General features: G+C 47.0%; 2 protein-coding genes across 9 annotated transcripts in view; one reads left to right on the top strand and one right to left on the bottom strand.

Annotated features, from left to right (window-relative positions):
* Prickle1 (prickle homolog 1) overlaps window positions 1-16,382 on the top strand; it is a 92,893-nt gene extending 76,511 nt beyond the window's left edge. For all 3 annotated transcript variants that reach the window (XM_005406578.2, XM_013505663.1, XM_013505664.1), the window contains exons 2-8: window positions 6,913-7,098; window positions 7,988-8,101; window positions 8,831-8,968; window positions 9,443-9,646; window positions 11,279-11,465; window positions 12,420-13,283; window positions 14,176-16,382. In XM_005406578.2, the coding sequence (XP_005406635.1) occupies window positions 6,913-7,098; window positions 7,988-8,101; window positions 8,831-8,968; window positions 9,443-9,646; window positions 11,279-11,465; window positions 12,420-13,283; window positions 14,176-15,035 (2,553 nt within the window). In that variant the 3' untranslated portion in view covers window positions 15,036-16,382. The remainder of the gene's footprint in view (window positions 1-6,912; window positions 7,099-7,987; window positions 8,102-8,830; window positions 8,969-9,442; window positions 9,647-11,278; window positions 11,466-12,419; window positions 13,284-14,175) is intronic.
* A 5,842-nt stretch (window positions 16,383-22,224) lies between these two features.
* Window positions 22,225-24,768, bottom strand: part of Pphln1 (periphilin 1) — a gene marked incomplete in the record, with an annotated part of 147,089 nt that continues 144,545 nt past the window's right edge. For all 6 annotated transcript variants that reach the window (XM_013505666.1, XM_013505665.1, XM_013505667.1 and 3 more), the window contains 1 exon segment: window positions 22,225-24,480. In XM_013505666.1, coding sequence (XP_013361120.1) covers window positions 24,286-24,480 — 195 coding nt within the window.

Below are 24,768 nucleotides of genomic sequence, written 5' to 3'. Positions count from 1 at the left end.
TGCGGTCATTTTGATAGCTTTTTACTAAGTTAAGCACGTCCTCAAGAAGGAAATGGGTATGTGCAGAAAGGTGGTGGTTTTGTGTTGAAAGGGGAGATGCTGCAGGTTTCTGGACTGGCACCTTTGCCTGTGCTTTCGTCGACTCGCGTGTCCAGCCTGGAAGGGTTAGAGGGGTTTCTGAGTGCAGAACCTGTGATACCCATCTTGTATGCACTGAGGCCTTAACAGCAGCTTAACCAAGAAGTCACTGAACAGTTCGTGGCCCACAGGGTGCACTTAGCCGCGGGGGACACCTAGGGAACGTCAGCGGTACTGACTTCGCAGAGCCTCATCTGTGCTGGTTTGGGCCATCAAAGGACTCGTAGCTTCCCTGAGCGTGTTCACACAGAAATGCTTTTCCTAGGAACCCTACCACGCCATGGCAGTCATGATAGCCTAGGAACGAGAGCGAATTCAGTGGGGAGAGAACTGGTAATAGGGGTACGACCTTCGACATCATAATCAGCTACAGGCACCGAACATTATTCTCTTTTGTGTTTGCGTGATTTTGATTTGGTGACTTGGTCCAAGAAGGTGATAATAGGAACCATATCAGAACTGACTGATACATAGTTATAATCTCAGTATGTATCTGACCGAATTCTGCATTCCCCTGAGCTACCTCAAATGCTGCCTCGCTCCGAGTTACCCTGTATGTTCTGGAACGTTATATACTGGTATATGCCATCTTTCAATCTCCTGATCCTCAGAACTGTACCTCTGACTCAGTTTCCCCCTCTCCTGTTCCCATAATACTGTCCCTTCCCTCAGCCACCATGTTTAGGGATACTGGGTGAATTGGCCTGTTGTTTTTTTTTCCTGTTGCTACCTTGTTGCTTCTTAAAGACCAGAAATACCAGGCATCTCCCACATATGCACCTCTCCTCATGTCCCACTGCCTGCTGTGGGAAGCCCCAAGTCTCCTGCCTGACAGGTGTAATGCTTGAAAATCTGAGGCACCCTTGCTCTCTGTTGTTGCTTCTTTGGGAGGATCTGTGTTCTGGTGAAACTGCCCGTTCTTCACCACCTCTGGATCTTCACGTGCTATACTTCACATGCTATACTTCACACGCTATACTTCACATGCTATACTTCACATGCTATGCTTCACACGCTATACTTCACATGCTATGCTTCACACGCTATACTTCACGTGCTATACTTCACATGCTATACTTACTCAGCTCTCTAGGAAAAACCAGCAAAGGCTCAGTTATGTGCATGTCAGGTTCAGTCAAAACGATAGTCCTTAGCGACTCTGATGCAGCGTACAGCCCAGCGAAAAGTAGATCCCCAAGTAACCAAAGTAGCACAGCAAAATATACAGCTGCTTTTTGATTTGAGTAACACCTTCCCGTGCAGCGTGCTGTCTCCTTTCACCAGTGATTCCTGTGCTTATAGAAGGAATGGTTAAAGCCTCATCCACCATGTAATCACTCTGTATTTTTGGATAAGTTTTTTCAACAATTAGCTGTCTATAAAGAATATTGGAAGCAATTTTGTCCATTTTTTTTTAAAAAGGCTTGGAGGTGGCTGGCTGTGTCTTCCTAAAAGACAAACAGCAGGAATGCAAACACAAGAGTGAGGAGGAAGGGAGACCTCAGAAAGGTTTGGGTCGGAGCTGAGAGACGCTGGACAACGGCTCCACGTTAGAAGTAGCCCTGCACTCCCCTCCTGTTCCAGGGGAGGAACCAGGCCGGGTCACATGCGCTGGGCTCAAACTCGACTTTCCTGAATCCTGAGGCCAGCGCTCTTTCCACTGTGCTCGAAATGAAAACAAGCGATGAGCCAAAGGCTAAATCGCACAGAATTGGCACATGACACTGTGAAAACATGGAAATGCATCATGGAATTTAGAAACATTCTTATCACGGTGGCTGCACTGTATGTTTAACGTCCTGGCATTTAATGGAATAAATGTCGTTTGCCTTCTTGGTTGCCAGAACCCATCCATAGTGATTTTTAAATATAAAGATGGATGAATGGCGCGAAGGAATTGAGAAAGTAAATTTCACAAGGCATCCCTCCTTATGTCACTGTGTTGGACAAATGAAGCCATGCTCTAACTTGGGGAACAGGTGCCCTCACAGGCAAGCATATCCGAGGTGTTTATGATGTGTCCAGCAGAGGCTCCTGAGGAGACCTGCCGCGCCCCCGCAGACGTCACACGCAGTGTGCGTGCACTGGTGTGAGCTGGGCAGCTGGAAATGGCGGCAGAATCATTTCCCTTTCAGGAGGCTGGGGCCCTCCCGAGCTCAAAGAAATGGCCCCCAGGTGTCACAATGTGGTCTGCATTTGTTAACAGGTTGTTCCTATTCTGCGTGTCACTGGTCAGCCTCCAGAAAACCCATCCAGTCAGTGCGGTCACCACGCCAGCTGCGAGAGCAACTGCAGCAGAACTGTTTCTTTATATGCATGTAACTTCTTTCTGATTTGAAATTCTTCTGCAGCCTTCATCTCAGGAAGGCAGGCGGTGGCTACTTTTAAAGAACCAGGTCTCCAGATGCTCAGTAACTTGTGAAAGGGTGAGGCCTGCAGGGCTGAGCTCCCTGAATACTCAGCGCCAGTTCCGCTCTCTGCCCGTCTCTTTTCCCCTGGGTCGGATGTTCTCTTGACAATCATACGATGATGGAGAAGTCGCACCTGCAAGCTGTTTGTGTTTGTTTTTTAAATGGTGAGAAGACAGACAGATAAATAAATAAATAAATAAAGCCGGGCATGGGGGCACATGCCTGTAATCCCGGCACTCCAGAGGCTGAGGCAGGAGAATTGTTGGGAGTTCAAGACCAGCCTGGGCTACAAAGCGAGCTCAAGGTCAGCCTAAACTGCACGGCGAGACCCTGTCTCAAAAAAGACAATAAATAAATAAATACAAAATAAATGGTGAGTAACTATTTCACTATTTTCATGAAGGGGGCAGAAAGGATGAGAGAAAAATGGAGCAGTCCATTCTCTGTGGCACGGCTTGTTTTTTTTTTTTTTTTTTTTCCCTCCGGTACCAGGAACCGAACTCACGACCTTGCGCTTGCCAGGCAGGCGCTTTGCCGCTGAGCTAAATCCCCAGCCCCCACGGCTTGTTCTTGTGACAATCCTGAGAAAAAAGTACCCCGCTCTGCCAACTGCAGGCTCATGTCTCGTGCCCTTTGCTTTTGTTGCTGTTATTTCTTTACTTGGTGCGTTTGGTCCTCAAAACAGTGTCTGCACCGCACACAGCCTGCTTGAATGAAATTCAGACCTGTGTCCCCTGTGCTGGGCCTTGGTGCTATCCAGACGTTTTGCTGGCCAGCGAAGGTTTTGTTCCTCTGCGCACCTCCAGGTGGTCAGATCCTTTGGAACCTGAACAATCCCATTCCTGAACATGGTTCTGCTGTCGATATTCTGTTCATGAGATGTGCTTACACTCACAAGGATAAAGACATACCGGAGAGGGAGGACTCCTGTTGGTTTCCAAACCTAGGCAGGGTTGGTTCACGCAGCCTTGTCATGCACTCGGCACTTGAAGAGCAGGACGGTAACCTGCCCTAGAAAAGCCGCAGAACACTGACGGTTTATGCGACTTCGGCTTTTCGTTGTTTCTAGCTTTCAAAAGTGTGTTGTTTTGCGGGTAGGAGGGTTGGTGCTGGGGGTCAGACCCAGGGCTCTCATGCTGAGCAGGAACTCTTGACATGAGCTATACCCCCAGTCTTTGCACGAAACACCTGCTTTTAATTAAATGTTTTTAAAAGAACATATTTAACTGTGGCTGTAAGAGAATGCAAAAAATCCACTCAGATGGGTCCCACGAGGGTCTGGGGCGGGAAGATGCTGGGGTAAAGCAGAAGAGCGAGTGGGTGCAACCACGAGTCCAGGTATAGAGTAGAGGAGAGTTCCTTCACCCTGTGACTTTGCTGAAATTTGAAATGAATCAGAATTTTACAATTACAAAGAATAAGCAAAGTGCGAGGTGTAAGGTAGGGTCATGGTTGTCTACGGGTCATTCTGCAGAAGAAAAGTTGTGATGAGAAGACATTTTACACAGCCCCAGGTTTGAGAAATTTTGTTTCTAGTATAGCTCAGCCTGTTTTATAAACCTGATTTCTGCTGTTTAACTTCATGTCCCTGAAAAGATGACAGGTGAAAAGGAAGTCAGCCGACTTTTCCCCTTTGATCTGCTGCTCTCATGCCTCCTGTCTTGGCCTACAAGGTGGTACTGGACGGGTGGACGCTGTCTCCTCTGCAGCTGGGTTGCACTGTGGGGGCCCCGCCCATCACGAAAGAGATGGCGTGATCCGCTGCCACCCCTAGGAGGCAGAGTGGGGTCAGGGAGGCCTATGGCCACTGGGATCACAAATCGCCATCCTGAGGCCATGGCTTTAACCTACCAGCCTTGGACATGGATCCCGAGGCTCAGTCCCTTGAGTTACACCATCTACCCTGGGGTGCTGCACATGGTGTGTGAATAAACCTGATCTCTGCTAACTTCGTGTACCTGAAAAGATGGCAGGTGAAAAGGAATTCATGTGCCAGGCTGCACTCAGAAGGAGTGTGTGATCTTTCAGAGTACGATCAAAGCTGAATGTCACGTTTCTGTCACTCGTGTTCCTACGGTTGTACTCTCTGGTCGGTGAGTGACTGTCTTCAGTGCAGTTAGTTGAAAGGACGGAGTGGACACGTGCAGGTCACAGGTGTGATGTGTGACCGTCACCACATCCATGTCAGCAGGTAGTGCTGGTGTTGACCTTCCTTCTTCCAGACAGCAATTTACATTTTCCGCCAAAGGCTAATCAAGGAGTACAGTGTGAAATTGAGATCTCTGACAGTCTTTGTGCTAGCCTGGAAAAGTCCATGGTTTGTCATCATCTGTGGTGTTTTCTCTAATGGCGTCGTAGAGTTACATTAAATTTTTAAGTTCAACTTACTAGTTATATCCTTTGTAAGCCCGCAGAGCACGTGACGTAGGGTCTCTCCCCGGCCAGATTAGGCAAGGGACGAATGTTGAGAGTTCATGAATCAGATTAAATTGCACTGAAGACACCAGTTCAGGTGGGGGCTTTTGAGTTACTAATGAAAGGCTCAGCCTCTGGTTCGCAAGTGGAGGTTGTTTTTTCAAAACGAGAGGGAAAGGCTTAGAGCCAAGACACTTGCTGACTGCCTCTGACACATCCTTTTTCACTGAGGAGCTAAGGGAACGCGCCTGTGTTTGGAAAGCCTTTCCTAAGACACGAATGAACCACACCTGTGTGAAACAGCTCGTCTGAAAGGTCACAGCCTCCGTGCAGCAGTGTGGGAAATGAGGTCGTCTTTACTTCGTTCAGGGTGAATGAAAGTTAAATTTATTAGAATAATAGGCATTGCTCCTCCTGTTAGTAAAGACTGCACAGCCATGAGGTGCTTGGCCTCCTGTTTGTGAACTATTAGAACTTCAATTATTTAAGTGTCTGATTTATAAAGGAAAAACTGTACTTGTTGATAATCATATTTCAATAGGTAACACTTTCTAACAGTAAGTAGAATTGGCATGGAAATAGTTGGTGGAAAATGACCTTATCTTGTGCTGAAATTAGTTCATTTTTATTGCCTTTTTCCTTTGTGTTTAAGCAAATGAAAACATTTAATGAGGCAGAAGAATTTGAGGAAAGTCTGACTCTGCTTTTAGCTGTGAACCCTGGAAAGTAATTAGTGTCTCTGACCCATCTTTCCTCTAAAATGATTGAATTAGCCGGGCGTGGTGGTGCACCCCTGTAATCCCAGCACTCAGGAGGCTGAGGCAGGAGGATCGTTGAGAGTTCGAGACCAGGCTGGGCTACAAAGTGAGCTCAAGGCCAGCCTGAACTGCATAGCGAGACCCCGTCTCAAAAAGACAAAAAAATAATAAAATGATTGAGTTGGACTAATTATAATTTTCTTTCTTTACATCATGGGGGGGGGCGGATGCAGATATCAAAAGTTCCACCTGGTTCTAAAAGTTCTTTTATTTTTTTCCCCTTAGTTCTTTGGGTGAGGGATGAGACTCAAAAGACACTTGGAAGACAAGCCAGGGGACCAGAGTTTCTGGGTCTTAGGACAGGGCATATCTTGACCCCTTGATTGCTCTTCATCTGAGGCTGCTTTTCATTCAGAGGAGGACCCAGCAGTGGGTTGGCTCATGGCATTTCACACACTGTAGGTACTGCGTATCTTTTCAGTAAGTGCTGGCTTATAATGCAGTTAATTAGTAGGGACCAAGCTGGCTTTTATTTGAATCTAATGCTGTATTCAGTTACTGCTTGTTGACAAATGTCTGGCTGACTCCAGCCCACTCTGAAAGCTTGAGGACTTCATGTACTACGTAATGATTAGCTGTGCTATTTCTGTTTGGTGTATAACTGAGTTTAGTGTCATGACCAGAAGTCTGAAACCTAAGCAGTGTGGCCCAGGGGACCCATTCCCAGCAGGCAGCTGCCTTAGTGGCCAACTTGCTTAGGAAAGATGGAGCTGAGCAAGGTGCCATTCCATGGCTCGTGGTGGTGAGCAGGACAGATGGCCCGGTCCCAGCACGCCCCCCTGCAAGGCCTGTGAAGTCACGTGGTTTTCACTTGTAGGCAAGTTAGGAAGTCAGAACAGTTTCCTGAGTACTTTTCCAGCGAGCCGTATGTGTAGAGAGGTGCCTTTTCAAGGCAACTGAAGTAAACCAGCTTTGATGGCAGTTTTGGAAGAACTGAGCTGGTACAGGGCCATTTCCAAACTCTATACAGCCCTGGATTTTAAGTAGCCCTGGGGACTAAAAGGCGGTGACCCCATAAATTTCTGCTTTCCCTGGGCCCAGCAGTGGGCAAACAAGTATCCAGGAAAAGCCCTGGAAGACGTGAGGAATTCCTCCTGTTGGTAAATTGTTTTCTCTGCGGTTGTCCACAGCAGCCTCGACTGGATGTCCTGCAACTGAGAAACCCGGGGTTTCGTTTTAGTACTATGCCTTTGGAGATGGAGCCCAAAATGAGCAAGCTGGCCTTCGGGTGTCAGAGAAGCTCCACGTCGGATGATGACTCCGGCTGCGCCCTGGAGGAGTACGCCTGGGTCCCCCCAGGCCTCAGACCTGAGCAGGTGGGACCGTGTCATCCTGTTCTGTTTTCTAGAATGATTTTGGACTTCAGACCATTGTTCTGAAAATATACAGACCAGCTGGGCATGGTGGCACACACCTGTAATCCCAGCACCTGGACGGCTGAGGCAGTCCTGAGTTTGAGGCCAGCCTGAACTACATGCTGAGACCCTACCTCAAAAAACAAAACCGTAACAAAACAAAGCACGGAGACTGAGGCACAGGTCCCAACCCCTCATCCGTCTCTTTCCTGGAATCACTTTTATTCCTTCTCCTCACTGCGGTATGTACCCTGTGCAGTACTGATCAAGGGATGTTCCTTAAAGACACCAGAAAACAAAAGTTAAGTCCTGAGTGAACTAAGTACCGTGCAGCATGGCTCCTCTCTAGTTTCTTTGGAAAAACTGACCCCGCAGATTGGACACTAGGAAGCCACCGCATGAGAGAACCTGATCGAGGCATCTACAGCGTTCAACAGAACAGCTTCTGTCTGACGTGTAAAATCCCAAGAGCAGGTGCCACGCGCTGTGCAGCGGCCGGAGTCGCGAGTGTCCCACGGACTGTGGTGACCGCACAGCTTGCCCGGGTGAACTCAGGCTGATCCCTTGGCTGACCCCTGCAACACTGACTGAGGACCAGTAACGTTAAATGTGCATATTTTATGGCACCTCATTTATGATGTCCCTAATTGTCCCTACAAATTGCATTCCCGAAGAGCCATCTAGCAGCTGGATGCTGGTTTTCTGCAGGTCCGCAGTTCTGTGTTGGCTCAGCGGGTCTTCTCATTAGCTTCCGGAGGCCAAAGCCTGCACCAAGGGGAGGGTGAAGACCGAGTAAGCCAAGAGGCTCAGGTTCCGTGTACTGATGTCACTCTCTCTGTCCTTTATGCAGATCCAGCTCTACTTTGCATGTCTGCCAGAGGAAAAGGTTCCTTATGTTAACAGCCCTGGAGAGAAACATCGGATTAAACAGCTTCTGTACCAGCTGCCACCACATGATAACGAGGTAAAGGAGCAGGAAGAAGGCTAATGAGAAAGAAGCAGGTACATGATAAGCTGTAAGGTGCTTCCCCGAAACCCCGGCTCCTGGCTGACCAGAGCCCTCTCTCTGAGAATGTGGCCTGAGAACACAGCCTTCCGCTCCAGAGGAGAAAGGGCATCCAGCAATAAACTGAACACACGCTGGGTCTCGGTGTTTGCAGCCACCCACCAGGGCCCCACAGATCCTGAGAGACCCCCTACCGCCCCACTGTGGAAGCTGAGCCCAGAGTGGAGTGTAGTAGAAAGTAGGGTGGAGGTGGCAGTGAACAAGCTTAAATCCTGTTGGGAAAGGTTAGTATCTTAGATTTGTCAGCATCTTTCTGCAAAGGGTTTAAACATTTCATATTGTTTTATTACGTATTTGTTTTTTATTTTTTGGTCTTTTTGAGACAGGGTCTCGCTGTGCAGTTCAGGCTGGCCTTCAACTCACTTTGTAGCCCAGGCTGGCCTCAAACTCACAGCGATGCTCCTGCCTCAGCCTCCTAACTGCTGGGATTACAGGCTTGAGCCACCACACCCCGCTAACATTTCATATTTTAAATATAAAAACAAGGATGTTTCTTCAGATGACACTTCCCCTCTCCTACAGAGGTGGCAAGATTTAGGTGTGGCCGCTCCTTCCCGACACTCCGAGAGTGAAGGACGGGGTGGGAGGACTGCACTGCAGCGGGGCTGCTTCTCCCCTCCTGTGCAGGTGCGGTACTGCCAGTCCTTGAGTGAAGAGGAGAAGAAGGAGCTGCAGGTGTTCAGTGCCCAGCGGAAGAAGGAAGCGCTGGGACGGGGAACGATCAAGCTTCTGTCCAGGGCAGCGCTGCACGCCGTGTGCGAGCAGGTAGCTTTCTAGCGCGAGCGGCGTGGGACGGCATGGGTGGGGCTAGGAGACAGCTGCCGCAGGTGTGCGTCCTCAAAACCTCTGAGAAACACGGGACAGCCTCGCCTCTTCCGTTGCAGTCCCTCGTATTCACAAGGGGCTGCGCCACTGTGTGACGGGGGGTCGCTCCGCCCGCTCTGACCGTCGGGTGAAAGCAGGCTGGGCCAGGGTCCTTCCTGCTAGTTCTGAGGGAGTGGACCAGCAGGAGGTAGCTCAGGATGAAGCCCACGCAGAAACAGCTCGGTGCAGCCGTCCAGCAGAGCATGTCCGCTGCAGTTGAGACTCTCAGTAAGCCAGTATTAGAGCCATCGTCACCGACAAGAGGAGGCAGAAATCAAAGCTTTCTTGCTAACTCTGGGGCCTGTGGTAGAGCAGGAGAGGCTGGGAAGCCAGCCGTTACAGCCGGCAGCCTAAACCCATCCAATCTGTTCGCAGTGTGGACTGAAGATAAACGGAGGGGAGGTGGCGGTGTTCGCCTCCCGGGCCGGCCCTGGCGTGTGCTGGCACCCGTCCTGCTTTGTGTGCTTCACGTGCAACGAGCTGCTGGTCGACCTCATCTATTTTTATCAGGATGGAAAAATTCACTGTGGCAGGCACCACGCGGAACTACTCAAGCCCCGGTGCTCCGCATGCGACGAGGTAAAAGAGTTCATCCCTTCACGTTGGAAAAAAATACGTTGATAGCCAGATTTCCACTGTTTACAGCTAAGCAGATATGTGTGTCTCCAGGTTTTTACTGTGTGTGCATATTTTAAGATAACCTTGTACTTTGATACAGTGGAGTAATCCGTCACTAGTAAGAGAGACCGGCAGGTGTCTGTTTTCCCAAGTATGGGGGGGACCTTAACGGGATGGGTGGCGAGAAACAAGCTGCAGAGGAGTATGAGGATGATCTTATCCCTGTCCAGCACAGAGCAGGGAGGACCAGCAGAGAATACACACTTGTACACACTCAGAAAAGGCACGGACAGACACATGGCAGGGAAGAGTGGTCATCTCCGGGGCATGTGAGAGAAGGGATGACGGGAAGGGCACTGCTTTTCTTTAAGTGCCTTAAAGTAACTTTAAACTGATAGAAATGTTGAAAAGGCACAGAATTCCTATACCCTTCTCCCACTCTTCCCAGATGTGACATCTTGGTGCGTGTATCAAAACTAAGCAGTCAGCGCTGGTGTAAGACCAAGGCTGAACTGCAGGCTGTATCTGCCCATTTCCGGTCCTGACGTCCCCTTTCTATCCCACGATCTGGTGCAGGGTACTCTGTGGTACCCTTAGTCTCCTTCAATCAGTGACAGTAAATTTTCAGACTTCTTTTTTTTGAGACAGTATCTCAGCATGCACCCCAGATCAAATTTTTTTTTTTTTTTTTTTGTCTTTTTGAGACATGGTCTCTCTATGCAGTTCAGGCTGGCCTTGAGCTCACTTTGTAGCTCAGGCTGGTCTCAAACTCACAACAGTCCTCCTGCCTCAGCCTCCCAAGTGCTGGGATTACAGGCGTGTGCCACCACACCTGGCCCTATCAACCTTACGATATTAGCACCTGTTACCATGCTTAGCTAAGTGTTAAATGTTAACTTTCCTAGATTTGGTTTTTTCCAAGGATATGCTACAGTGACTGAACACTTTCTTGAAAGAAACAAAAAGTCCATACATACTCTAGAGATGGCCACCAGGTTAAATGAAACGTTATGTGTCTATGCAAGTGCTGTTTACAGTCTCACCATCTAACTATGAAAGCTCTACAGACTTTTTGTTTTGTTCCACTCAGACAACTAAAATATCTCAATGTTAATGTGTCCCTGGACAGCAAAAATAGAACCAAATGTATCTCCTCTGAGTATACATGGTTTTCCCAGCATCCTCTCCCTTCACCCCCAGAACAGAGGATTGAACCCAGGGCCTTTGCACTGAGTTACATTCCTAATACATTCTTACGACAGGGCCTCACTAACTTAAGTTGCCCAGGTTGGCATCACACTTGGTATCATCCTGCCTCAGCTTCCTCGAATGCGAGGATGACAGGTGCGTGCCGCCACACCTGGCCTTTTCAAGTCAGGCAAGCGTTTATGTGCTTTGCTTTGGGCAGCCTTCTGTCCCTGCTCTGCAGCTCAGCCAAGTTAGGGTTAGGCCGGCAGCTGTAAGAAACACGGTCAGCCGTCGGATGGAAGAGCCACTGCCTGTCAGCTGCCCAGGACACGTAAATTACTTGGCCAAGGACAGAGCTCGCGTTTGTTCTCCTCGCATCTGACGTCCCCACGTTCCCTCTTACAGATAATCTTTGCCGACGAGTGCACAGAAGCGGAGGGTCGCCACTGGCACATGAAGCACTTCTGCTGCCTGGAGTGCGAGACGGCCCTGGGGGGACAGCGGTACATCATGAAGGACGGGCGCCCCTTCTGCTGCGGCTGTTTCGAGTCCCTGTACGCCGAGTACTGTGAGACCTGCGGGGAGCACATCGGTGAGTCCGCGGCACACGATCAGCCCTGCGCGTCTGTTTTTTAAAAAACTGAGGTGTAATTTACGTGCAGTGCAGTATGTGGATCTTACACGTTGGAGCTGAGTTTTGGAGTGAGGAGGTACAGTCCACTCTCAGGGTGTGCCCTGGGGAGCGCTGCATGTGGGACACGGAGGAGGGATCCTCGGAGAGAGGCCGAGCGCAGCTTCCCGTGAGCCTGTGGTCGGGCACACACAGTGCCCCCGTGCTGGGATGGACGCGCGTCCCCCAGGTGCCAGGCTAGTGTGTGCTGTGGCCCGAGCACGTCTGCGCCAACGCGTGCGTGTCTCAGTCGTGGACTGACGCGGAGGCCTCGGCCAGAAGTCTGTCTCAGACCCGTCACAGCCCTGCACCTCGGCAGCACTGGGGAGCACCTCAGCGTTATTCGTGGGTGCATCTCAAGCAGCAAAGTTACCGGTAAAAAGCGCAGAAGCCGTGGCATTCAGCAGGCCACGAGCAGGCCACTGGCTCGCAGTAAGGGACCTGAAATCGGAGGCAGAGCATCCCTTTGTCAGAACGCAGCTAGCGGGGCTGGGGATTTAGCTCAGCGGCACAGCGCCTGCCTGGCGAGCGCAAGGTCGTGAGTTCGATTCCTGGTACCGGAAGAAAAACAAAACAAAAGAATGCAGCTAGGAATGCGAGTGTTGGCCGACTTTAATGTCTCCCCCTCGGCATGCCTGTGAGTGACCAGGTGTGTGTTAGGCTTACTGACCTTGGGGAGGCAGATAAATTTCAGTAGCAGGGAAAGTCAGGCGAACAATCTGTACGTCATGAGGATTAACTGTAGCCATGTAACCCACCCTCCTGTCGAGATCAACATCGTTTCCATCACTGCAAAGTTCCCCCGTCCGGTTTTCCTCCATCTCCTTCTTCCCTTCGCACCTTAAGCGATGCCCGTTTTCCCTTCCTTCTGCCCAGGTGTGGACCACGCACAGATGACCTACGACGGGCAGCACTGGCACGCCACGGAAGCATGCTTCTCCTGTGCCCAGTGTAAGGCCTCCTTGCTGGGGTGCCCGTTCCTTCCCAAACAAGGTCAGATCTACTGCTCCAAAACCTGCAGCCTCGGGGAGGACATCCACGCCTCCGACTCTTCCGACTCTGCCTTCCAGTCCGCGCGCTCCAGAGACTCCAGGAAGAGCGTCCGCATGGGCAAGAGCAGCAGGTCGGCAGATCAGTGCCGGCAGTCTCTCCTCCTGTCCCCCGCGCTGAACTACAAGTTTCCCGGCCTCTCGGGCGGTACCAACGACACCCTGTCCCGGAAGCTGGAGGATCTGAGTCTCTCCCGACAAGGAGCCAGTTTCGCCAGTGAGGAATTTTGGAAAGGCAGGGTGGAGCACGAAGCCCCCGAGGAGTCTGAAGAGTGGGCTGAGCATGAAGATTACATGACACAGCTCCTGCTCAAGTTCGGCGATAAAAGCCTCTTTCGGCCGCAGCCTAGCGAGAGGGACCTGAGAGCTAGTGAGCACTGGATATCGGATAACATGGTGAAGAGCACCCCGGAGTTAAAGCAAAATCACCAGAGCCTTGCAAGTAAGAAATACCAATCTGATATGTACTGGGCTCAGTCGCAAGATGGGCTGGGTGATTCCGCGTACGGCAGCCACCCAGGGCCCGCGAGCAGTCGGAGGCTGCAGGAGCTGGACCTGGACCATGGTGCCTCGGGATACAGTCATGACCAAGCGCAGTGGTATGAGGACTCCCTGGAGTGTTTGTCCGACCTGAAGCCAGAACAGAGTGTCCGAGATTCTATGGATTCTCTGGCTTTGTCTAACATCACAGGTAAGTCGTCTGGGGCTTACGGGGTAATTGAAAAAGGAGCCAAAGTTTACTCAAATGATTGTAGTGCAGCAGGGTTATTTACAGCTGTAGGCCAAGGGTAGGGAAGCATTTTGTTTAAATGCCAGGCGCTACAGCAAAATAAACGTGTGTGTACAGGTGAGTGTGTACGTAAAAATATTTCCAGAAGAGTCTATTTAGATAGGGATGAGCCCTAGTTTAAAGCAGAGAAAACTGAATTTATTTTGGATAAGGGAGGCTGCTCTGGATGGTATCTGAAAGCGTCTGTACTCTTTGGATTGTTCTATATATTTTTTAAGGTATTTAAATTGGCCTGAATACTCGAAAGTTTGTAACTTTTAAAAATATTTCCCTGTATGGCAAGACACAGCTGAAAATGATCGGAAGCTTTTTATTATAAAATACTACTTTATGTTCTCATAGCAGTTATCCACATTATATTCGTAAAACAGCCCTGACTACGGAACAGCCTATATAACAGGCCTGCTGTGAACTCGTATCTGTAGTGTCTTCACAGACGCAGAAGTGTTGCCCTTGTGCGGCGAGTTTATAGCCAGGCTAAGGACACCTGGTCCTGTCAGAAAGCCTACGTCACTGCGGCGCAGCTAGGAAGGCTTTAGTGGCTGCCCGCTGCTGACAGTGACCTGTGGGGGTGGTGAGGAAAAGCACGCTGTGGTGCTAAGATGAAGCCCCAGGACTCAGGCGTGCTAGGCAAGTGCTGACCACTGAGCTGCACAGCCCTCCAGCCGTTCTTCCCTGGAGGGCTTCAATTAAACACTGAACTTGGAAGTTTTCTTTGAGATGCTTCCGTGTGGCAGCTGGCATGTAATAATGTCAGGTTACAATCACATTTTGTCTGTGGCTTCTGTTCCAGGGGCTTCCGTAGATGGGGAAAGCAAGCCCAGACCATCGTTATATTCTCTGCAGAACTTTGAGGAGATGGAAACAGAAGACTGCGAGAAAATGAGCAACATGGGAACCCTGAACTCATCCATGCTGCACAGGAGCGCAGAATCCCTAAAAAGCCTAAGTTCAGAGTTATGTCCAGAAAAAATCATGCCCGAAGAAAAACCAGTACATCTGCCAGTGCTCAGAAGATCCAAGTCTCAATCCAGGCCCCAGCAGGTCAAGTTTTCAGATGACGTCATTGACAACGGAAGCTACGACAACATCGAAATCCGGCAGCCTCCCATGAGCGAAAGGACTCGGCGACGGGTCTATCATTTTGAAGAGAGGGGCTCTCGGCCTCACCACCATCGCCGCAGGAGAAGTAGAAAGTCCCGCTCTGACAACGCCCTGAACCTTGTCACAGAACGGAAGTACTCTCCCAAAGACAGACTGAGGCTTTACACCCCCGATAACTACGAGAAATTTATACAGAACAAAAGTGCCCGGGAGATCCAAGCGTACATCCAGAACAGTGATCTCTACGGCCAGTATGCCCACGCCACGTCCGACTATGCACTGCAGAACCCCGGGATGAACAGGTTTCTGGGCCTCTACGGTGAGGATGATGACTCCTGGTGTTCCTCCTCCTCCTCCTCCTCCGACTCAGAAGAAGAAGGGTATTTTCTTGGTCAACCCATCCCTCAGCCCAGGCCGCAGAGATTTGCCTACTATACAGACGACCTTTCTAGTCCGTCTTCTGCACTCCCCACCCCTCAGTTTGGTCAGAGGACAACTAAATCCAAGAAGAAAAAAGGACACAAAGGCAAAAACTGTATTATTTCCTAAGCGAGTAGCTGTGGAGAGCATTTGTTTAAGCTTAGCCATTAACCATCAGAATATTCTTTTTCTTCCATAGGAAAGTTGCTAAGATAGTTTAAAGTGCTTTCTCTGCCCGCGTAAGTGAGACCCCTACTGCTGTTTACAGTGTCAGATTACCATTTGAAAGGTGTGCTTCCTCCGGTTTACCCTCCTTGGGTGGTGCCAGGTTAACGTGACGTCCTGTGCCTGCGGCAGGTGCACTAGTTTCATCCAGCTGCTCAGTCTCCAAAGAAATGGACCCGAGGTGATTGGACGGGGGTGTCCACTTTAGAAGATGGAGAACTCCAGCCACCTTTGTAACGCAATAGTGTTTGTCATTCCGTGAGTCGGGCTGGCGTCGGTCCTGATCGGTCTGTCTCGTGAGGCATGCACATCGTCATAATGAGCCAGCTAACACTGTGCATCCCCTCGTGTGAGGCCAACTCATCTCCCTCCGGCCCCCATTAGCCAGGTAAACATTGTATTAGCTTCCGCTACAGATAGGAAAAAAGTTGCTATTTATAATGTAGTATTTCATAGACTTAAGTGTATTCCTAATTTAACGGTGCAAATATTAATGTACATACTGTACAGTTCAGATTTTAAAGCTGATATTTTTATATCCCTGAATTGCAAGATGTTTGTTACACTGCAGTGCTAGACTTGCTAGGGAAGCAGAAACAGCATTTATGGATGAAATGATTTGCTTGTGGTTTAGTCAGGGCTTCTAAGTTTAGACAGTCAAATTTATATTGCCTAGTGATGGAAAGTTAAAATTTAAAAAAAAATTCTTTTCAATATTAAAGGCTCTGTATGCATGGTGGGGCTATGTAAATACTCTTAAACTACGGCCCTATTAATTTCACGAGTGTTATTTATGGGTCAAGCAATGTTAACTGTATAAATGTAAAAACAAAAAAACCCCACATACCCCTGGAATATATGGTAAAAATACATAGCAACTGTCTGGGTGGATGTGTTTTCTCTCAGCTCTAAAAAATACGAGGATCAGCTTGTTGTGGCAGAAGTCTTTTAGATTTGAAGCAGGGTTATTCCTTTTCATCCTTCCCTTTCAGCTAATCTGTTGGCCTTTAAAAGCAATTTTCAAAGCTAGGTTCTCTGGTTTTTTTCTTTTCAAATCTTTTAAATTAGTGGATGCTGTGCCACTATTTCAAGTTCCTCTGAGGGTCTAGTTCAAGGTAAAATTATGTTGAACTAATGAGCAGGTATTTTGATATGTGCCATTCTTGCATATGTCTCAGTCCTAACTAAAGATCCTGGTGGCATCTGGGGCCTTTTAGGGAGGTATTTAATAAACGCTTAATAAATAACAAACTACCTTTCTGAATACAAATCTTTCTCAACATACCCAGGGAGCTTTCAGTTTGCTCCAGCGTCAGGCATGCCTTATTCTGCACCGTGCTGTTACAGCGCCTTTGAGACCTGTGTGTCGGCACCCCTCCAGCAGATGGCAAGCAGGCTCGAGGCGCCGCGCCCAGCTCTCTGTACTTATCAAGAGGGGAAAGGTGTCAGGCCTCGCAGAGGGCAGCCGTAAATCTGGTAGGAAATCGGGGGTCAGACAGAGTAGGGAGATTAACAGTGTACCTGAGCTAGGAAAGTGTTCTTCAGAAAGCACCAGCGGGAAGAGCGCCCTGTACCTGGAGTAACTGTGTCATCCGTCCCCTGGTCAGGTGCATTTTCAAAACAGGTAACCATGAAAATGAAGTGCAAGCACATGGTAAAAATTTCAGAGAGGACAAACACTGAAGCGTCTCCTTTTCCTCCTCATCCCAAGAAGTTCTAGGTGCTCAAAGCATCTGCTTTACTGAACCAAGCAGCTGTGGAGAGCATCTGTTTAAGCTTAGCCATCAACCATCAGAATCTTCTTTTGTTCCCTAAGAAGACGCTCGAAGCACCTGCTTTATTTAAGTGTGCCTCTTAAAAGTAGTGTTGGTGACGCTCAGTGGGAGAGTATGTACTTAGTGTGTGCGCAGTCCTAGGTTCCATCCCCAGTACCAAAAACAGCAGTGAACTATATGCATTCTACACAGTGTGTGTAAGTGTATCTCCTCCTTTCAAGGACTGTTTAATAGTCTACCACTGGATATACATCATTATTTCACCAGCCCCTTGGTGACAGAATTGAATTTCCTCACTTATATCTTATCCTTTAGAAGCACATGTACACGTAACTTGGGAAGAAAATAATTTCTGGGACAAAGGGTAGATATCACTATTTAAAATTTTGATATTTCCATTTTCCTCCAAAGGAAATTCTGATTTACATTACTACATAATACAGGAGAGAGCTTTCCTCCCACAACCTCCCACAATATGAGCGGATCTCTTGGTTTTAAAGAAAGTTTTAGAGCCTCTTAGAAGACAGCTATAGTGTGCTGACCCTGCAGATGACACCGAGCCTGGAGTGAGCTCCGGCACGGCCCTCAGGAGTTTCCAAGGCCATCTGCTTTTGGTAAATCTGGCAACGGCCACTGCAGTGGTTTTCTTCATTTCCTCCTGTAAGGGTCAGATGGCCTGCCAAGGTTTCACAGAAATACTACAATGATAACGTCACCTTCATGCTTTTAAGTCCTAGCTTGTAGCAACAGAGAAGACCACAAAGGGAAAAAGGAAACGACTGGAAAGAAAATTAAAGCCTGTAGCTGCTAAGTGAACAGATCTAGTTACTAAGCATGAAGTACCTTGGGGTCCGTCACCAAATTCCAAACTCTCTGTCCAAGGTAATTATCAAATGTTGCCACACTCATCTCGTCGCTCAGGTGTGAAGCAGAGCTCCGGGTGCGTTTTCCTCGCCACAGAGCGGCCCCTGCAGAAGGCTGCTGAGGCCCTGGAAGGCACTGGCACCTTTCAGCTCCCCTCAAGAGAACATGGTTCATTTTCTGTACGCATTTGCTGTTTCCTATAGTCCACGCTCTAGTTTCTGAGTTCAGCCGAAAGCACCAGCAGTGAAAGGAAATATTTGCTATCCAACCTTACTGTGTTGAATACACACCACGGGGTTAAAATGCAAGTAAAACAGGACCAAAGACCCAAGACAGCTAGGTCTCCAAGTGTGGAGCTGACCCCTGCCACAGGAGAGCCAGTGTTGCCTTGTAGACGGTCTGAAGGGAAGCCAAGAATCTGAACTTCCGGGAAACCTCCCAGCTTTCAAATGCTAAATTTAATTCAAACATTTCTGAAACACTGTTGAACAAAATACAGCTATTACCAGCCAGTCCCCAAACTGGGTTATTAATTCAGGACTGTCAGAAGATTCCTCTAGCCTTAGAGCTGTCTAGGGGAGGCACAACTAATTACTGTTTGCAGAAAAACCTTTGTGGATGCAGAGAGAAGAAAAATCACTGGGATCTAAAATGAAAAATTTCATTCAGCGCCTCATTACATAATTCAGTGCTAGTGACAATTAGGATAAAAATCCTTCCCAATGAGAAAATCACTAATTATGTAGTGAGATGATCCAGCCAGTCACTAAACCGTCAGAAGGCATGCTGTTCTGCAGTCACCTGGGTTTTCTGTAAACTCAAATGCATGAGAGAGGCTTCCAGGCAAACTGCACCCTTCGAGGAGAAATGAGCAAAATTACTGAATTTTCCACCAAGTTTGTACTTTGCCAAGGTCATGGAATTAAACCATAGTAGAGAAATAAAACTTAAAGGTGAGTTTCAAAATGGTTATGGAAGTAGACATAGAAGAAGATACACTGGAAGTTATCTATACACACACGCAGACTTGGTCACAGGATTACAGCCCGTTTACTGGGTTTGAATAGGTGCAACTAAATGGTCAGATTCTCCCCTTGTAGGATCAGTTTTGGCCACAACTTCTTCCAAAGGGAAATTCCGCACCTCCACTGCTTTATGAGTACAAGGTACCGTTACACCAACTTTAGAAGAAACTTGCACCCCACTCACTGGAACCACTGATTCCAGACAGTATGAAGAATATATAAGTGGTTGTCTTAACACGAGTAAGTTTAGTATTTCACGGTAATGGAAACATTTGCACAACTGACACTGAAAAAGGTGATTACAAGACTAATGTAAATGCACTCACCACAACGCTGACTTGCAGTGTGACGCGGAGCACACAGGACTGCAGGACTCCCGACAGGTGGGGTAGGAGATCTACCTCCCGTTAGCTCAAGCAGGTTAAGGCTCTGACGGGTTCTACTGTAGCGTGCTAGTCCACCTCACTGGCTTCCTTTTGGCTTCAGCATCCTGTGGAGACTGAACTGCACCTATTAGGTCAGACACCAAGAGAGTCTTCTTGCTCAGCACAGAATGCTTTCCCTCTTCAGACTCCACCTACCACCCTACCTGCCTGGCATGGGTGCCTGAGAAAGATGTCCGGCCTCCTCCCTCTTTCCCTTGACACCAAGACATGGCTTTCGCAAGCTGAGAACTTTAAAGTTGTTGTTTAAACAAAGAGAAAGCATTAATAGTTGCAATCTGAGTAGCGAAAGGTTAAGCAATGAAGTACCGATCTGGGGATGGTTATCCCATCAGTGTACCGCACATGCCTCGCGTTGGCCTCTTCTCCACTAGCTGATGCTTTGGAAACTGCACACAGCATGTAGATGGCTAAATATTTTCTCCCACGTTGCTTCTCCCAAAGATTTTTCTCCCCCTCCATTGTAGAGTCCTGCTCTCCACAGACACCTTAGTCTTCAATCTCTGAATATGGGGTAAGCAAAGCTGAAAAGGTATTAACTGTTTAATTAATTGTGGTTCCTAAACCAGAAGAGTTTACTAACCAGTGATGACCTAGTATCACAACATCCACAGTCTATAGTAAGAACTCAAAAAAAGCTACACATGCTATGGCAATAGCCTATACCTGGTGCTATATAAATGTGCATCAGGCTGTAACAATACTTGATCATTTGTCATTCATATACAACTTGAAACTCCAAGCCAGGGGGCTGGGAAGTCATCTATATATTCAGTCCCCATTACCCCTAAATCAACTAGAACAATGGAAATGCAGAGCAGTGCAGCCTGATCAGAGCCAACTTCAATTAAACCAATCTTTGAATGTCATTTGACAAAAATTAAAAATGGGTTTGGGCAAAAAGCGAACTGCTATAGCAAGAAACCAAGCAATAACACACTTTAAAGAATAAAGACATTTACTGTGCTCTCGTGTAACGGTTTAGCATGCAGTGTATGCACACAGGGATCCAGTGTCCTTCCATCTCACAGCTCTGCAAAAAAGACAAAAATCAAGGCTGTGCTGCTACTGCCACCACTCCTGGGAAGGGACAAGAGCAGGAAGGAGGCACATCCAGTATGGGCCCAATGTACAGCACCACGAGGAGGGCACAACAAGGACTGGCCTCCCTAGGCAGGCAGGTGATTATCAACTCTGACCACGGAAGAATGAAGGAACAGATGGAAAGTTACCGATCCATCCCCCGTCTTTTCCTCTTGCTCACTGAATTGCACAGCTTCAGTGTTCTCGAAAGAGGCAGCATGAAGGACATAAAAATGTGCACCAAGTGTAACCCAGCACCCCTGGCTGGGCACGCAGGGAGGCAGCTGTTCCTCTCGGGAGCTCTGGTGCCTGCACAGGCAGTCACAGGCAAGACACGTGGACAGCCAGCTGCCCGCGCTGGAGTGCTCCCACCAAGAACCCTCGGGACGATCGACTCACAAAGCTGGAGCCGGAGAACTGCCAATGACTTCCTTGCATCAGCTCAGGGCGTTACAGCAAGACGGAGTACAGCGGAGTACCTGCCCTGGCAGCGGTGCAGTCCTCAAGAGGATCAGCCTCCCCGTCTGTCCTTCAAGAGGCTTCGATCTGTGAACTGACTCAGAGATGAACACGGCTGAGGGTTCTGAGAAATCAACAGTTTTTGGCAAGTATACTAAATAAGTAATGTTTTCAAATTTCATTCTCAAGTAAAAAAAGGGTAAAGCTACACGCATAAGACATCCTTCACATATTTAAATGTAACCACTTTCCTTTCCTCTTTTTTTTTTTTTTTTTGGTCTTTCTGAGACAGGATCTTGCTATGCAGTCCAGGCTGGCCTTGAGCTCACTTTATAGCCCAGGCTGGTCTCAAACTCACAACAATCCTCCTGCCTCAGCCTCCCGAGTGCTGGGATTACAGGCATGAGCCACCATGCCCAGCCCTTTCCTCTTTTCTGAAGGGGAGAAAATAAAATTGTCACCTCTTTTAAATTTGTATTTGGGGCAGATTCCTGCAGAAGATTAACAAGAGAACAAGCAAGTTTATTAATGTAGTATAAATCACATAGGAGAAAAGCAACACAAAGCAGTGGCTTAGCCATCTGCCATAAATAACATTTTAACAAACAACAAACTCCGGAGACATGACCAGGTAACAACAGGAAAGCAATCCTGGATTCAGAAAAGGGAAAACTGCAAACATACATTTATGAGAAGAAAGTCTGCCCCAGAAGACCATTTTCTAAGCTGTTAAGAACATTTTACTTACCGTTTTCAGTCAGGAAAAGTTGGGAGTCGGGATGGGCCAGAAAAGGCTTCCTTATGCATCTGTCCTGCTTTTAAGCAAACTTACAAAAGGCTGTTTGCTTGCATTTTGATTGCCGTCAGCTCAAGAATCCATTACATTTTGGAAATATCTTGGTTTCCTTTATCACCTTCACCCCCCCATCTTGCAGACCAACTTTAGTTACACAGACTTCCTTCTCCTCGATAACCCTACCCTTCCAGACCTCTGACATTTTCCCTATGCCTGAAACATCCTATTCCCCCAAGGCTCAAGGCTCAAGGGTCACTTCCTTTGGGAAGCCACCTTCAGGTTGGCAGGAGTTTCTACAAGGCTCCAAATGTGCTAAGAACTGGAGAAACTAAGACAATATGGTGCCTGCCCTCCAGGAGGTACCACCCAGATGAAGGGTTTTAAGTCCTGCCATTCTTTGACACACAGATTCATACTTATACAGCTATTGAGGAATACCGTCAAGCACCACCTTTACTTGTTTAACTGCTTCTCACATCAAAACTCCTTAAATCATCAAAACTCTTTAAGTCACCAAAGTCAACAGTTTCAGTTCTCATACTTCAGTTGCTGAGTAACTGAAATAAAAAGTAATTCTGTAGTAGAGAGTAAGAAAATTTACATTCTTGGAAAACACTTAAGGTGGATAAAACAAGAGAAAAGACAATCTATTTAAACTTGGTTGCTTTATTTTGTACTTTCAAAATTCATAATAAGCTTTACAATATATGCTTCCCCCTGTTGATCGTCAAGGCTTTATGGAAAGATAATGAGAATTTTATCACATCAACTGGGTATATGCACAAACAATGGATAATTTACAAACAATTCTCTTCAAAAACATTTTGCAAAATACATACTCTGTTACACATCTGAATTACCTAACATCAGGCTTTAAAATACATTTTAAAAAAAGTTTAACACTGACAAGCCTAGCAGAATAATGCTGAAGGCAAGCTATAAACCACTTTACATGTTGAATGTAATTTAAGAGAAAGGAAGAAGAAATTACCAGTTGAACCTACATCTAAATGTATGTTAGCAAGACTTTTTAATAAACTTTAACAAAGTGAATGATTCTTTTTTCTCTGGTAGCTTCTCAGGATTTATTTTTAAACTTGTGACATCTTGACGAAAGGAACTGAATGCTGGGACTAGAATATTTATAGAAAAAACACTGGGTGCCTTCTCAGTCTTTCTAAAGATTGCAGTGGTCTCCCTTCACACGAAGGGAGACCATCAGAAATAATATCTGGGATTTCATTTGGCTTATGTTTTATAAAAGGTAAGTACAACATCTCAAAGGCAAAAATAAAAATTCAAGATAGTCTCACTTAGAAAACTTTAAAAATTTAAATGTTGTCCTAAATTAGTCTCTAAATTTGTGAAATGGCATAATATATATTTTGAGCCATAGAGTCCATTAAAACTATACTGCTGTTTCCACTTTTACTATTACCTTACTGTGCTCTGGGGTAGTTCTTTAGATAATATCAAAGGGCCACTAAAAGTAATGTCAAAAGAGTGGAAACGGAAAGATAGGAAGATAAATTGGGTAACATAATGGCAAACATGATTTTTGATGTTTTCTCGTTAACTAATGCTGCGAATTATATTTTGGCTGAGTGCCAGTGGGCTGCGGGAAGTGACCAGGAAATGAGTGAACCATCCTAATGGTCCCAGGTAAGAGTCTTAACTGACCTGTGATTTGACGGTCACTCATGAAGGACTACTTACCCAGGCTGCTTGGTAAGGGGTACTGTGCTGGACTTACTGCCTATTTTGCTGCGTTTTTTTTAAGAACACTTAGGAAAGACTAAGTACGTCCCAAAGTCACCAGAACAAAGAAGTCACAAGATCACAAAGTACACCCCCCAAAATCTATAAATGGTTTCATTCTAAGCACTGTATTAATCAATTCTGAGATGGAGTATGGGCTTATAAAAATAAAAGCCCAGTACTCTTACATATTTAAAGGTTTTCCTCAGGTGATCAAAGGGATTTTCAAATATTCCTCACCTTCCATCTCAAACTGCCCCTTCTATTAGTCTTGTACACAAAACTAAGGTATCAGGGTGGTTAACAGCTTTAGGAGTTTTTTAATAGAAGAGATATACTGAGTTCATTTACTAAGAACAAAGATTTTATTCTGATGTCTTTCAGAGACCTCAAGTGCTGTGTTATCACTGAGTGAGAATTAGTCTCAAAGCAAGTATCCTCTAAGATACCAAGTACTCACCGTATCACCGTAGTATACTTTAGCATATTAAAACTTATGAAGCCTAAGGCAAGCAAGCAACAAGTTAATAAAAATCACAACTCAGAATTCCAATATTTCCACATGGTATCACTCACTATGAAATGTAGAAAGACAACTGATGTTTAAGTGGAATGATCTCTAAACCTGCAAGTTACACTCATGTGACCAAACAAATCATACACCTGGGAGATTATGCAACATGAGAAAGTGAAACCGCCCTCCAGGACCGCTTCCCAAAGTGTGAACAGTTAACTGACCATCACTTTAGGGTGCAAGATGAAGATGGACTAGTAGGTCCTAGGTGTAGAAAAAAATTCTAATTAAAGTATCTTAAGACTATGTTAGATGTTTATTTGATACTGAAAACTCAGTATCTCTTCATGACAAAGACTCCATGTACTAAGGAGTTACACAATCCAGGAAAAAAAAAAAAATCAAAAACATTTTTTCTTGCCTGACCACTATGTCTTCTAAAAAGGCTCTCCAAAATCTTGAGCAGAAGCATCATACTCCGCAATGAAATGCTTGAGTTCTTCAACACACCGCTCGCCTATTTCATGTAAATTCTGTCTCAGTGCAAACTGTATAGACTTTTCTAGGGAAGGATCTTTCTCAATCAGCATTTTCACCACCATCCCGAAAGTTTCGCAGTCTTGTCGGTAAACCTAAAGGTGAAACACATTCTGGTTAACTGAGAGGAAAAATAACCAGCCGAAGGCCTAGCTAATTGAAATGACAGAATTAAAATGCTTAAATCTAAAAGGGACACACAGTAAGACACCTGAACTTCCACAATAACGTCATGGTCACTGGTGCCAGAGGCTGTGAAACCTCTCCCAGACATTCGCTGCCAACCTGAGCACAACACACCGACACACCATCGCCGCGCTGTACAAGGCGGTCTATCTAAAGGACAGCACGCTAGAGAAGCGGGGAGGAGAACAGCTAGGAGG

The sequence above is a fragment of the Chinchilla lanigera genome, unplaced genomic scaffold, assembly GCF_000276665.1.
Source record: "Chinchilla lanigera isolate Chin_1 unplaced genomic scaffold, ChiLan1.0 scaffold00099, whole genome shotgun sequence".
Taxonomy (NCBI): Eukaryota; Metazoa; Chordata; class Mammalia; order Rodentia; family Chinchillidae; genus Chinchilla; species Chinchilla lanigera.
The sequence above is the reverse complement of the archived record's forward strand: the minus strand, read 5'-3'. Positions and strand labels throughout refer to the sequence as shown.